Raw genomic sequence first — 13,653 nt, forward strand, 5'->3', positions numbered from 1 at the left:
CGGGGGCCGGCCGCTAGCGGCGCCGCAGCCCGGGCTCCCGGGCCGGCATGAGGACGGCCGCGGGGGGACGAGTGCGGCCCGTGGGGCTGTAGCCTACGTTGCGCCGGTGACAAAGGTGCGTGTGTTTGTCGGGACCGGGCTCTCACGTAAGCCTTGTTGTAGTTTGACACTTTTAGGGAAGTTTGGAGCAGGCAGTTGTGACAGCAGGAAGGCAGATGCTAGGCGTAGTTTCAGTACGTTAAAACTAAACCATTGAATGGGGAACTGTGAACAGCAGTTCAACACAGCGTCTGCCTGAACGTCAACATCCTAGGGAGAAAATAAAAAAAAATTAAAGGTCCCAATTCCAGTTCCAGAACCCAAACAGTTAAGTCAGGTGTTGACTTAACTTAGAACCGGACTTTTCTTGAGACACCGCCTGCTTGAAAAGGTGGCAGATCCACACGCCGTTTCCTATGGGCGTTTTGTTATACGGAGACTGGTTGTAAGCGGGTTTTTAGCGAACTGGCTTGTCCGCAGTCTGGTTTCTCTTTGGAGTTCGGTTTCCCTGAAGTACCGTCAGCTGTTTTCAGGAACTGTCATTTACTGTTAACTATTTTGTGTTTTTTTAAAGACGAGTTGATCATTTAAAGCGTATTTAAGTGTCCAGGATATGCCTTAATAAAATTCAACACACTCTCTTAGTTTAAAAATTCTTAAATTTTGAGGAAGGATACTTGAATGACCTCATAAAATACATGAATCTTAAATCAACTTCACACTGGATCTAGAGACATTTCCGTTAAGAGTCAGGAACATGGTAAAGAATATATTGTCTGATATCCTGGCAGTTCTAGCCAATGCAATAAGACATGAAACAAAAATAAAACATAATTTTTCAGAAAGGAGAAGACAAAATTCTCATTTTTGTGGATGATGGGATGGCCTGTTTTTAAAAATAAAGTTAAGGGAAAACCATTAAAATAAATAAGAGTTCCTTGAACAGACTAATTACAAAATCAGCATAAAATTCAGTTTTTCTACATTTCACCAATAATCATTTTGAATATATGATTAACAGGATATGTATGTAACAACAACAAAAATTACTATTCCTGGGAATAATCTGAGATGGAAAAGGAGGCTAGTATTTTTTGGATAACATCAGTTGAAGGTTTTTAAGAGGGATGCTTTTGTTTGTAGACTACTGTACTTTTATTTAGAATTAATGGGGACTTCCCTGGTGGTGCAGCGGTTAAGAATCTGCCTGCCAATGCAGGGCACATGGGTTCGAGCCCTGGTCCAGGAAGATCCCACATGCCACGGAGCAACTAAGCCCGTGTGCCACAACTACTGAGCCTGCACTCTAGAGCCTGTGAGCCACAACTACTGAAGCCTGTACACCGCAATTACTGAAGCCTGCACGCCTAGTCCTGTGCTCTGCAACAAAGAGAAGCCACCATAATGAGAAGCCCGTGCACCGCAATGAAGAGTAGCCCCCACTTGCTGCAACTAGAGAAAGCCTGCGCACAGCAACGAAGACCCAACGCATACAACAATAAATAAATAAATATTTAGAATGAATGGTCAACTCATTAAAATCGAGTATTTAAATGCTTAGCTTTTTTAAAGCCTTTTAAGCTTTGTCGACAAATCTTTTATTTATAAATCTAAGAATGTTTACATAAAAATAAATGTTTGATTTTTGACAAAGTTTCAAGGCAACAGTTTAATAGATTAAATTCCCGTAAACAATGAGCTCTTTTTTACGAAATTAAATTCCCTTAAATGTTTTACACAGCATTTAAAGCTTTATGTGCTTGTTCTCTCAAATACTTCAAAATTCTAAAACAGTGAACTTGTAAACCTAGAAGTTAAATCTTTCCAAGGACTTAACTCTTTTAAGTCTAATAAACGTGTAAATGTAAGTCAGGTCTTTTAAAAGCACACTTTCAAATTTAGTTATATTACCTTAAGCATTTCAAATTAAAATTGTAAGTCTAACATCATTCATTAAAATGTCTGATTCTCTTAAATGTTTGAAATGACTTAGTAACAAGCAACAGCAATTATCATGATGACTGTAAAACTTAAATGAAAATCTAAGTGTTAATATGCTGTAGGTTTGATTTACTTTATTTTCTAGTCTTATTTCTGTATTTTCGCAGGCCTGCAAAGTCACTTACACAACCAAGAGATGAATTTTTACCATCTGGGTTGATTGAAGTTACACTATCTAAAATTTGGGATGAGATAAGGTTACATTTTTAAATTACTGCCTAGTCAAGGGCAGGGACCTAGTTCCCACTTCTCAGATGACCTTTCTGCATCCCATCAGTTAACATGCAGATTCTCTTCTTACAGTGAGAGTTTACCAGCATTTATGAGTAGGGGACCTTTATGCCTTCACCTTCACCTTCACTTTGCCTGCTTTTATGAGTGGGGGGACCTTTATGAAATCCCTTTCAGCTGGGATTTATTTCCACAATTCAGAGAATCACGACTGTTGTGGGGGCCTTGAAAGTTTCTTTTAGGGGAATTTCTTTTGACATCTTAGTGCATGATGGTCTTTTGCATCACCAACCTGTTTTGCTGCCAGTTGCTTTGTTTTCTATTTCAAATTATTTTAACTCTTCATTTTTAGATATTTTACTCCCTTACCTGGTCTTATAGATCACAATTTTATGGTCATGATAGAAGAAGTGAATATTGCATGTATACAGATACACATGATGTATATGGATATATAAGATATATATAAATCTTCCTGAACTAATTCACATTTATGATTCATTTACATTCAAAATGCAGTGAGCTTTTTGGGGAAACTTATCAAAGTGATTTTAAAATTGATCTGAAATAATTAATAGGCTAGAATAGCCAAGTATTACTTTTAAAAGAATAATAAAAATGAATCTTTAAGTTGTTGAAATATACCATCGAATTTTTCAAATCAGTGCTGTACTGGTTCAGGAATCTAGATACTAGATGGATATAACAGGATGCATTTCAGAAATAGACCTTAAGATATTAAAGACATATGATATATGCCAAATCAGCAGGGAAAAGAGGAATTATTTGGTGATTGATGCTGGGGAGAAACCAGGTTAGGGCCTCACCTCTCACCTTATAGTAAATTCAACTTGGATTAAAGAGTTCAATGTGAAAAATACATCTATAAAACAAGAATGGGTAAATTCTTCTACGAGAATTATTTGGTTGGAGGAGGACATTATAGGCATAAAAGAAATGGAAGAAGCCATGAGGGAAAAGAGCCTAGTTTTAACTGCATAAAAAGCGAAAATTTCTTTCAACATACCTCACTCTATGCAAAGTTAAACAGTAAATAGCAAAGCAGGAGAAAGTATGAGAGCTATGGCAGGCATTATGTATTTATTATTTATATATCTATAACAAGTCAAAAACCCTTACAAATCAATAAAACTGCGATTTTTTTCAACCATTCCCTTAATGCTGGACACTCAGGTTGCTTCTGTCATTTTTCATATACAAACAAGGCTACAATGAATATTCTTATTTATTGGTGTGGTAGAATGTGGGTTTTAAAAGGTAGGACACAGAATTACACATAAAGCACACACACAGTATATAGTATGATTTACATGTTTATATTCTGTAAATCCTTGGAATTCTGTAGTTCACAATATACTTTGATCATTTCCAAGCAACTTTGAAGGTCTTTGGCCTGTGATAATTTGTCACTTTGCTGAGGCCCAAGTTTGGGTGGTGAGAGGCTGGTGTTCAGAAGTGAGCCTAGCCACAGTACTTCTGAGACAGTGGTCTTACTTATCCTGGGGTAGGCAGCACTTCTCTGAACTGATGAAAACTGTCATTGTGAAGAATGGCCCTACATGAAAGTAAACTGCTGGTGATAAAAATAAAGAGGTTTTAAGACAGAGGTTATTCTCAGCCAGAAGTAAAATAAAATGTATTGGATAAATTAAATGAAAACCAATTTTCTAGAGGATTCTTTGCAATTCTGAGGATTCTTTAAGGCTCTATCAGCATGGGTTCTCTAGTGTCAAGAATCTAGTGAATATGCATAGAAAAAAAAGACTGGAAGGAAGTATGCTAAACAGTGATTATCTCTGAATGATAGGATTTGGGGTGCTTTTCATATCTATATGAAATTTTTTATATTTAAAATAGTATTTAAGAAGAAAAAAGCAGCAAATGGTAATTAAGATAAATTTAACAGTGATTCTTCTTGACAGTGAAATTTTTTTTTTAAACTTAAATCTGTATAACTGAACAAGAAAAATCACCATTTTTATCATCTTGGTTTGACCTAGCTCTTCTTTTCAATGTTAACAGAAGCCATGCAGTGACACCTGTTAAGACTTGTTGGTAGCCATGTCGGAGCCCCACAGGGTCCAGTTCACCTCTCTCCCAGGTTCTTTGAATCCTGCATTTTTGAAGAAATCCCGGAAAGAGGAGGTTGGGGGAGCAGAACAGCATCAGGACTCTGAGCCGGCTGCAGCAGCTGTTCGGATCACACTTACCCTCTTTGAGCCAGATCACAAGCGCTGCCCAGAGTTCTTCTACCCAGAGCTGGTGAAGAACTTACGAGGGAAGGTGAAAGGACCTCAGCCTGCAGACAAGGTATATATACCCCAGTGACCCCAGCTCACTCTGCAGATCTAATGCTCCGGGCAGCGTGTGTGGATGGGGCTTCCAGAGGGTGGAAGCAGCACTAGAGAGGCTTTGGGCTCCCCCACAAAGCAAGCACAAGGTCTGCTGGTTTTTCCTTTGGTAGGAAGGGATAGAATTCTTTCTAGAACCATTCTCCTGATTTATGCTAGAGAAAATGTATGGCACATCCAAGGCTAATTTGAATTATGGCTAACTAATATGAATAAATAACCAGATTTTTTCATACCAAGTCTATAAATGTTACATGTAAGTGTGACCAGTCCCTGGCTTTTCCAGTGCTGGAATTTCATGCTGGACATTTCTCTTTTCCAAGGGAATCTCACTGTGCCTAATATTAGGGCAAGCCAAAGACACAGCCTGCTTATCTCTTTTGAAAAGTAATATTCTGGATAGTTTCTTTACCTGGATGGATAGAAACCTATTTTTGTGGGTTTTGTTTTTGTTGGGATTTCTTATCCCCCACTCCCCACTGGAATTGGGCAGCCTTTAGGGCTTTTGAGAACCAGTTTGATTTTTAAATAATTAATTAGTTTATTTATTTATTTATTTTTGGCTGAGCTGGGGCTTTGTTGCTGCGCATGGGCTTTCTCTAGTTGCAGCCTCTTCGTTGCGGTGCGCGGGCTTCTCATTGCGGTGGCTTCTCTTGTTGCAGAGCATGGGCTCTAGGCCTGCGGACTTCAGTAGCTGAGGCTCTCGGGCTCTAGAGTTCAGGCTCAGTAGTTGTGGCGCACGGGCTTAGTTGCTCCGCAGTATGTGGGATCTTCCTGGACCAGGGCTTGAGCCTGTGTTCCCTGCATTGGCAGACGGATTCCCAACCACTGCGCCACCAGGGAAGTCCCAGTTTGATTTCTTAAATGTTTTTTAAACGATCTGTTTATTTTCTTGGCAGACTTGTTTTACTTTTTTAGTATGGAATGTTTCAAACATGTACAGTGTAGAGAGAATAGTATAATAACTCCCATGTACCCATTACCCAGCTTCAGTTATTACTGATACTTTGGCAATTCGTTAACATTGTAAAAATTTTTTATAAACTTTTTAACTGAATTATGTACATAAGAAAAGTGCATATATGATAAACATACAGTTTGATGGATTTTCACAAACACCCATGTAATCTGCACCTGGATTACAAAATATAACATTTTCCAGGACACTAGAAACCCTCCTTCTGCCCTCCCAAAATACTGCCTCAGCCCTCAAGGGTAACAACTGTTCTCATTTCTAACAGCTGAGATCAGTTTTGCATGTTTTTGTATTTCATATAAATGGAATCATACAGTTTGAGTAGGAGCTAGGTCAAGAGCATTTATTTATAAGCACCTACTGTATACCTGTGTGCTAGGCTGGCCTCTGAGGGAAAGGTGAGTAGGGTCCTGCATTTGCAGCATTTGGATCTCTAGAGTGGCTCTCTCAGTGAAATGGGGATTAGGCTAGTACCCGGCTCACAGTGTGTCTGCGGGGTGGAGGTGGTGTGGTGTGTGTGGATGAGATCATGCAGGTGCATGATTTCTAGCAGATTGCCTCAGAGCCAGTGCTCCAGCATTCTAATCCATGGTTGTGCTGTTTGGGGTGAATGCCTTTGGTTAGGATTATCCACTTTTCTTTACTCAGATAAAAATGTGTTTCCTTGGTAAAGATCTGATTGGCTGAATGGAAGCCAATTCAGTCTGTGCCAGGGGTCAGCCTGTTGTATGAGGGCCAGTGGTCAGGATGAGAAAAAGTAATTTCAAATCCATTCATGAACTCTTTTCCAAAGTAGGAACAGGATTTTCTTCCTTGAGAGGAATAAAAAGTAGCAGGGATTGGTTAAGGTATTTATTTACGGGCTCAAACCAAATTAGTAGGTCAACTGAAATTAGAACTCCAGTGCTCTGATTTCACCTTTTTGGGGGTTCAGATGCCCTCCTCAATTGCAGAAAAATGCATAGGGCTTACACAGAGAACTTTGGATCCAATTTCAGGGGATTCACTCCTGGCCTTCAGATTCAGAACTCCTGAATTACTGCGTCTACTCTGCAGTGTTCAAAGCACAATGTAATCTGACACATTCATGTATTAGCTCACTTAGCATGTATATCTTAGAATGTGAAGGCACTGTGCTGGATGCTGAGGACTATGTAAATGTGGGAAAGTTGCTGTCCCAGCCTCACAGGAACTTTGCGCTCTTGTAGATGTTTTAGGAGAATTACACCAGCACAGGTAGCAGAAGTCACAATGTGGTAATGGTTTAAGTCTGGTACAAATACAGGCCCCGGAGGGCTTAGACAGAGAGGAGCTTACATTCCAGATGCTGTGTTAGACAGAGCTGGACCTTCATGCATTCAGGAAATAGTGGATGACTGCTGTTTGCAGGGCATTAAGGAGTATGCATTAAATCCAGCAGTGCTCCAGGTGGGTAGGTTTTCTTAAAAATTATTTGAACCACTTAGGTTACATGTGATCAGTGTAGAAAAATTAGAAGATACAGACAAGCAGTTTTAAAGACCACCCATTTATGATACATACATGTTCTGTAATGTCCCATTGTACATGTGTGTCCTAAATCGTTTAATCCTTTATGGGTAAGTGGAGTTTCAGTAGGCAGAGATGGGAGGGTGAGATGGGGGAATTTTGTTTTCAAACAAGCATCTGATCTTTAGTGTTTTTGGACTCCAAAGTCTTAAGTGTATTTGGTACAGGAGTTTTTTATTAAAATTAAGATCCTTACCATGGAAGCTTAAGGTCCAACTCTGAAAAATTTTCTCAAGAAAAATGTAAGAGTAAGTTTATGGAATATAAATAAACTTTGGAAAACCGCATGAAAGTATCTGGAGGGAGTATTGAGATTGGGAGGGAAGGGAGATTATTGATCCTTCAAGATAAGCTTCCAAGGAAAGGTAATGCCATGAACTTGGGTTGACTGTTTGTAGCTCTGAGGGAAGTGCAAGTTCATACCACTCTTCTAGCCAATAAGGCTGAATAGCTGTCAAGAGCTTGTCCTATGCTCAGTGGGTTCTTAACCTTTTTGAGCCATTGACTTCTTTGGAAGTCTGGTGAAGCCTATGGACCCCTTAGAATAATGTTTTTAAATGCATAAAATAATTTTTAGGATTACAAAGGAAATCAGTTATATTGGAACACAGTTCTACATGGGTTGAGCATCCCCTGACTAAAGTCCCTTTGCCATATTTGGAGCCCTACAGGACCTAGTGCTGCGTTTAATGGGCGATTGTAGGCATTTAGTCAAGTTCTCTTGAATCTCGTGAATGGAAATTTCACTTTCTTAAACAGCTAAGGTAAACACTTATGGGAAGGTAACATGTATTCTACCTTGTCTTTTCTGAAAAACAGTTGTTTTTATTATGCAGTTTATAGGTGTTGAGTCAGTGCAGGCACTAGGAATAGCATTGTGGGAATTTTTTTGTGACTCCTATTTTTGTGGAATGGTCTCTTTACAGAAGAAAGATCTCTCGGATCCTTTCAATGATGAAGAAAAGGAAAGGCATAAAGTGGAGGCCCTTGCCCGGAAATTTGAAGAAAAATATGTAAGATTTCTCTATTGGACAACAAAACAACCTTGTCGGATGGGAGAGGTTTTCAGACATTTCCATATTCCTTTAGTGGTTTATCATCTAATCAACACTGATTTGGAAACAAGTGTAGACCTTGGAGAGAACAGAATGACGTTATTAAACAAATGCATTAAGATAAGAAAACATACGGCAGGAGCTCGTGTGTGGAGCTAAACGGATGAATAAATAAGAAGGGGCTTTTACCCTTAGAATTTATCCTGAGAATAAACGTTTTGGTGCAAAGCATATGAAGCCATTTAGTTCTTTCTTCTGTCTTAGGCCACTCTATGCATTTACAAATCTGTCCTATTTTGTAAGGTCTTCAGGGAATGAGGTTTTGGAGTGTGTGTGTATGAGACTGTTCCAGTGCTTTATAACCTTTAGTCATTAGCTGATGGGGTTCAAGGCGACAATTAATTCTGTGTATTAAAAAAACCCTGTGACCCTAGACCTAGAAATTTGTTAAAGGGGTAGATCTCATGTTATGTGTTCTTACCACAAGTACAAAAAAGCATGTGATCAATTTTAAATTTTAGGGTGGAAAGAAACGTAGAAAAGACCGAATACAGGACTTGATTGATATGGGTTATGGTTATGATGAATCTGATTCCTTCATCGATAACTCTGAGGCGGTAAGTACTTAATGAAACCTCTGAGACTACCAGAACCACTGCACCCTAGCATCTACCGACGGCGCCTGGAGGCTGGGGGTGGAGTCAGAGTGGATGTACCCTTAGCTCGAGGAAAGAGCTGCACTGAAGGGAGAGGAAGTGATACCTTGATCTGGGCCTTGGTTTCCTTTATGAAAATGGTGATCAGAGATGTCCAAAACACCTTCTAACTTGGACATTGGTGATTGACCAGAAACATTTCTTAGCATGCTGTCTGAAATGTGACAGAGAAACATAGTCACATCTGCTCTGTCAAGACGCGCTCTGCACCTTTGGACTGTAGTACAGAACTTGGAGCTGACCGTTTGTTTTCCCCCCTTCAGTATGATGAGCTTGTTCCTGCTTCTTTGACTACAAAGTATGGAGGATTTTACATTAACTCGGGAACGCTGCAGTTTAGACAAGCATCAGAATCTGAGGATGACTTCATTAAAGAAAAGAAGAAAAAATCTCCAAAGGTTAGAACGTTGCTCACTTTTGGATTTCAGAAGTGCTTTTTTACATGACCTTATGAGATCAGTAGGTGACTTGCCAGAATACGTGCTGGTTTAGGATGACTCAGGACATTGGCGGAAAGGCACCAGCTGTGCCGAGGTTGGCGGTTCCCTTCTCACATGTGTGCTGTGGCGAGGTGCCGTGAACCTGGAGGTCTCGGTCATTGTATCCATGCCTGTGTCCTTGCAGGCTCGGCAGGGATTCATTCATCGAGGTGGTCCCAGAGTGGGGACGAGGGCAGTGAAGGGTGTGGAGTAAGGGGAGTTTGCACCAGCTTGCTGTGTCTCTTCTGTGGACATGTAGAGGACTTCAGTTCTCAGGGCTGTCATCCCAACGAAAACAAGTCAGCCTTATGATAAATTTATTTTGAAAGCTATCTACCACTGCCTGTGTGTTTAAAATGCAAGGTAGGCCCACACATAGCTCATTTTAAACCAGAAGCTGTTCAGGCTGCAGAATGGCCTCTGTTGCCTCAGGCCCGGGTTTCCCAGAAGCCACTGTCAGTGGGAATGCTGTCCTGACCTGCGGGTCTGTGGTCCAAGGACTGAGCGGAAAGCTTTTGTTCCTGAAGGAAGTAAGACAGCTCTCAGGATGTACCCTGGGCGGAGCAAGGCCGGTGCTGTGTAGTGCACTTGCTCCCAGAGTTAGGGAGCCGTGTAACTGTGCCTTGTCTTTAATTCTCAGAAGCGGAAGTTGAAGGAAGGTGGTGAGAAGATAAAGAAGAAGAAAAAAGATGACACTTATGACAAGGAGAAGAAATCGAAAAAGTCCAAGTTTTCCAAAGCCGGGTGAGAGGCAGCAGCTTCTTTGCTAGGATGACGTCTGAACTGTTAGGGCAGGACACCTGGGAGCTGACTCGCCCTCCTCCTCACAGCTTCAGAAGAGGCAGCAGGGCCTGGCCTTCCGTTCCCCCTCGTGCCTCCCACGGTGCCATGTGGGCATAGTCTGTACTCTCACATCTCTGTGTGTCAGACATCAGAGTTCTCTCTGTCCCACTGTCAGTGTTGGCAGCTATTTCTGTCACTGTATGATTGCTGATGTTTCCTGTTCTCTTGGGCACCCCTCCTCTGCCCCAGTTCTCCTGTCTGTGTTCCCCCTTTGTCTTCTCCGGTCCTGCTTCCTTTGCCTCACTTGGTCTCACCCCAGTCGCCCTTCAAGTTGCTGCTGCTCTCTGCTGCTCCTGCTTTCTCCCTTTAAATATCTTTCTTACCCCTCCCTTTTTTGCAACCTTTTATTTCAGCCTGGCAGTGTTTTTTAAAAACCCATCGGATATGTAGCATTTTGTGATACTGTTTTGCTAACCTATATTAAATCTCAAGCTTTGGTCCCAGCAAGAAGGAGCTCCATATGCCAAGAGGAGGGAGGAGGAGTAACAGGGTGGACTTGTGACTGAGGTTCCTGGAGACCATTGCGCTGGGAGCAGGGCTGAAGCCCCTCTGTGAATTTCCCTTTTGAGGTGTACTGCAGCCTTAGTAACTGACTTCCCCCTTGCTTGCAGCTTCACAGCCCTCAATGCCAGTAAGGAGAAGAAGAAAAAGAAGTATTCTGGGGCTTTGAGCGTTAAAGAGATGCTGAAGAAATTTCAGAAGGAGAAAGAGGCTCAGAGAAAGAGGGACGAAGAGCATAAGCCCGTAGCAGTCTCATCAGTGGAAGCTCAGGGCCTGCGGGAATTGGAGGGCGCCTCTGACCCTTTGCTCTCGCTCTTCGGCTCCACTTCTGACAACGACTTGCTGCAGGCCGCCACAGCCATGGACTCGCTGACTGATTTGGACTTGGAGCAGCTGCTCAGTGAGTCTCCAGAAGGAAGCCCCTTCCGCGATATGGATGATGAAAGCGATTCCCTTGGGGTGGGACTGGACCAGGAATTCAGGCAGCCCTCTTCCCTTCCCGAAGGCCTGCCTGCGCCCCTGGAGAAGCGCGTTAAGGAGCTGGCTCAGGTATGGTGACATGGAATGGCCGGGCTCTCCTGGAAGTAGTTTGGGCAGTTGATGCTGGTCCCGAACCACTCAAAGCTCGTGGCCTAGAGCAACCCTTAGTCAGTGGGCAGTTCCAGTGTCAGCTCTTCCAAGCTTTCTTCTCATCCCAAGTGAGGGAACAGTGGACTCTCTGCCTGTCAGGCATCATTTCTCAGCCTTTCGTGGTTCCTTTACTCCTGGAGAATTTACTGTCTTCTGGAGAGATTTTCTCTTTTCCTACTTTCTGCCTGTCAAGAGTATCTTTCCTTTTGTATGATAGACACTAATGTTGGCAGCAGGCAGCTGAGGCAGAGATCCATCTTTTTAGTAATCTTCTGAAGGTTTTGAAAATTCACAGAAGTTTGCCGTCCTATGTTAGACATGGGGCAATGCTTAGTTGCCACTGGGTTTAATTGCTCCTTGGACTTGCACGTCACCTGTGTTAGGTAGTGATTACAGGAATTCTAAATTGTGCTAAATAAGGAGCTGAACCATAAATGCTGTCCATGCCCCATGTTAAAAACAATAACAGTCTTCAGAAAATAGCAGACACTGCTCCTGTTTTCCTCCTGGTGATTGGGAATTGATCCCTAGAGCACTAAGGACTGACAATTCGGTGATACATGAATTCTGACTATAAACCAAGCACGGGTTGTTAGTTATGATGACTTTTAGTTAAAATACCGTTTTACCGTGGACCTCATGACTTGTGACACAACTCCAGTGGCACTTACATTCTATAGCTTAAGTTTTAAACCAGTGATTCAGCATCTCTGTTGTGTATAATATCCCTTGTGTTTTAGGGCAGGGTGAAATGTTAACCACTGCTACAAATGATTTTCTCACTTCCAAAAAACACTTGAACACAACATGTGAAATAATTCAAACGTCTTATTCAGAGCTCCAGTTCATCCTTGTAGAACATGCACAGTATTCTGTTTGAACATAACCATTTAAATGAATTATGCCATGTCAGGATTCAGAGTATATCTGAACAGGATGTTAAGGTGGAAATAGTTGAGTCTGAACTTGGCATGTTTGAGCATACTGTCCTGTGCTCTCTCTCAGAATTTATGTTAAAAAACATTACTGCTTATTCTTTTCAATCCTCTGGTTTGTAATCAAATTATTTTGTAGCTTCTGAAAGCCTTGTTGAGTGAGCTGAGTAAGATCTGTGTGGCAGTAGCCAGTCATTTTTTAGAGAAAAGTAAAAATGGCTCTTGGTTGTGTCCCTATTCCCACCAAAGACTGTGTTCTAGTCTGATAACTTAGACTCATTATTTCATTTTCTTGGGAAAGATAGACAAATCTAGTGGAAACAGTGGTTTAATGTGAAATGGCATTGGGTTGTGATTTGAGAAAACCTCGCTTTCTGGAGTCTCTTGGGGGGACAGTGAGCAAGTTGTCTTCCTTGGTGACTGCCAAGTCTCAGTTGTCTCTTGGGCACGGTGGAGACACAGGGTTCAGAATCCCATAGGTAAGGTAGGCTCGGGTCCTGGTGAGGAGGTGGTGACCAGGAGGCATTACTGGCTTGAAAATATGTTCAGATGTGAAATTGATACTTCAGTCATCACCTGCCCCTTCTCGTATAACAGCATTAAGAAATTTGGGAAATGGAGTGGTAAATGGGTATTACCCACCATCCCGCCAATCTGAAAACTATTTTCAATTTACATATCCTTTTCTAGCCTCTGTATATATGTATTTATGCAGTTGTAATTATAGTTGTGAATAATTTCCTGGTTTTTTCACTTAATAAATATTATTTATAAAGATCTCATTACTTTTAATGATTGCATGAAAAAGAAGGCTTAATTTAGAAAGTTACTTAATGCCACTCTAAAGGATCCCCAGCTGCTCTGTTCCCACCAGGGCCCTGCGCTTGGGACACTTGGAGCCTCCTGCATGTGTGCACAAGTGCTCTAGACCCAGACCCTGTTGAGAGTCTTCTGGCAGAGATTCCTCCCAGGGAAAAAACGCCTGTGTACACAAAAAATGCATATAATTTCAAAAGCCATGCATGGATATTTGGATCCTTAATAAGAGGCCCTGTCCTAGATCTTGAACTGGACATTGCATTTTAAAAATTTAAATTAAACTTGATGTATATAACTATAACATTAGTAGTGTTTATGTGTTTCTCACTTTATTTTTCACTCCCCTTCTTTTTCTTTTTTACCCTCTTCTTTTATTTTTGTAATAGTTTGTTTAGATTTTAAATCTTGGCCTTAGAGGATACATGTATCAGTTTCTACCGCTGTCTAAAAATCTACCCCGCCACCCCCAAACTTGGTGGCTTCAAACAGTGACTCATTTCTCCTGACT

The 13,653-nt window shown here is 41.4% G+C and overlaps 1 protein-coding gene across 4 annotated transcripts in view; it reads left to right on the top strand.

Moving 5' to 3' along the window:
• Positions 1-13,653, top strand: part of UBN1 (ubinuclein 1) — a 42,424-nt gene continuing 28,771 nt past the window's right edge. For all 4 annotated transcript variants that reach the window (XR_003005170.1, XR_003005171.1, XR_003005169.1 and 1 more), the window contains exons 1-7: positions 1-115; positions 4,315-4,602; positions 8,094-8,180; positions 8,744-8,839; positions 9,202-9,336; positions 10,058-10,161; positions 10,872-11,310. Coding sequence is in view for 1 of the 4 variants with exons in the window: in XM_024759829.1 (XP_024615597.1) it covers positions 4,354-4,602; positions 8,094-8,180; positions 8,744-8,839; positions 9,202-9,336; positions 10,058-10,161; positions 10,872-11,310 (1,110 nt within the window). In the remaining 3 variants the exon portion in view is untranslated. The remainder of the gene's footprint in view (positions 116-4,314; positions 4,603-8,093; positions 8,181-8,743; positions 8,840-9,201; positions 9,337-10,057; positions 10,162-10,871; positions 11,311-13,653) is intronic.

This window comes from Neophocaena asiaeorientalis, unplaced genomic scaffold, assembly GCF_003031525.2.
Source record: "Neophocaena asiaeorientalis asiaeorientalis breed wild unplaced genomic scaffold, Neophocaena_asiaeorientalis_V1.1 scaffold254, whole genome shotgun sequence".
Lineage (NCBI taxonomy): Eukaryota > Metazoa > Chordata > Mammalia > Artiodactyla > Phocoenidae > Neophocaena > Neophocaena asiaeorientalis.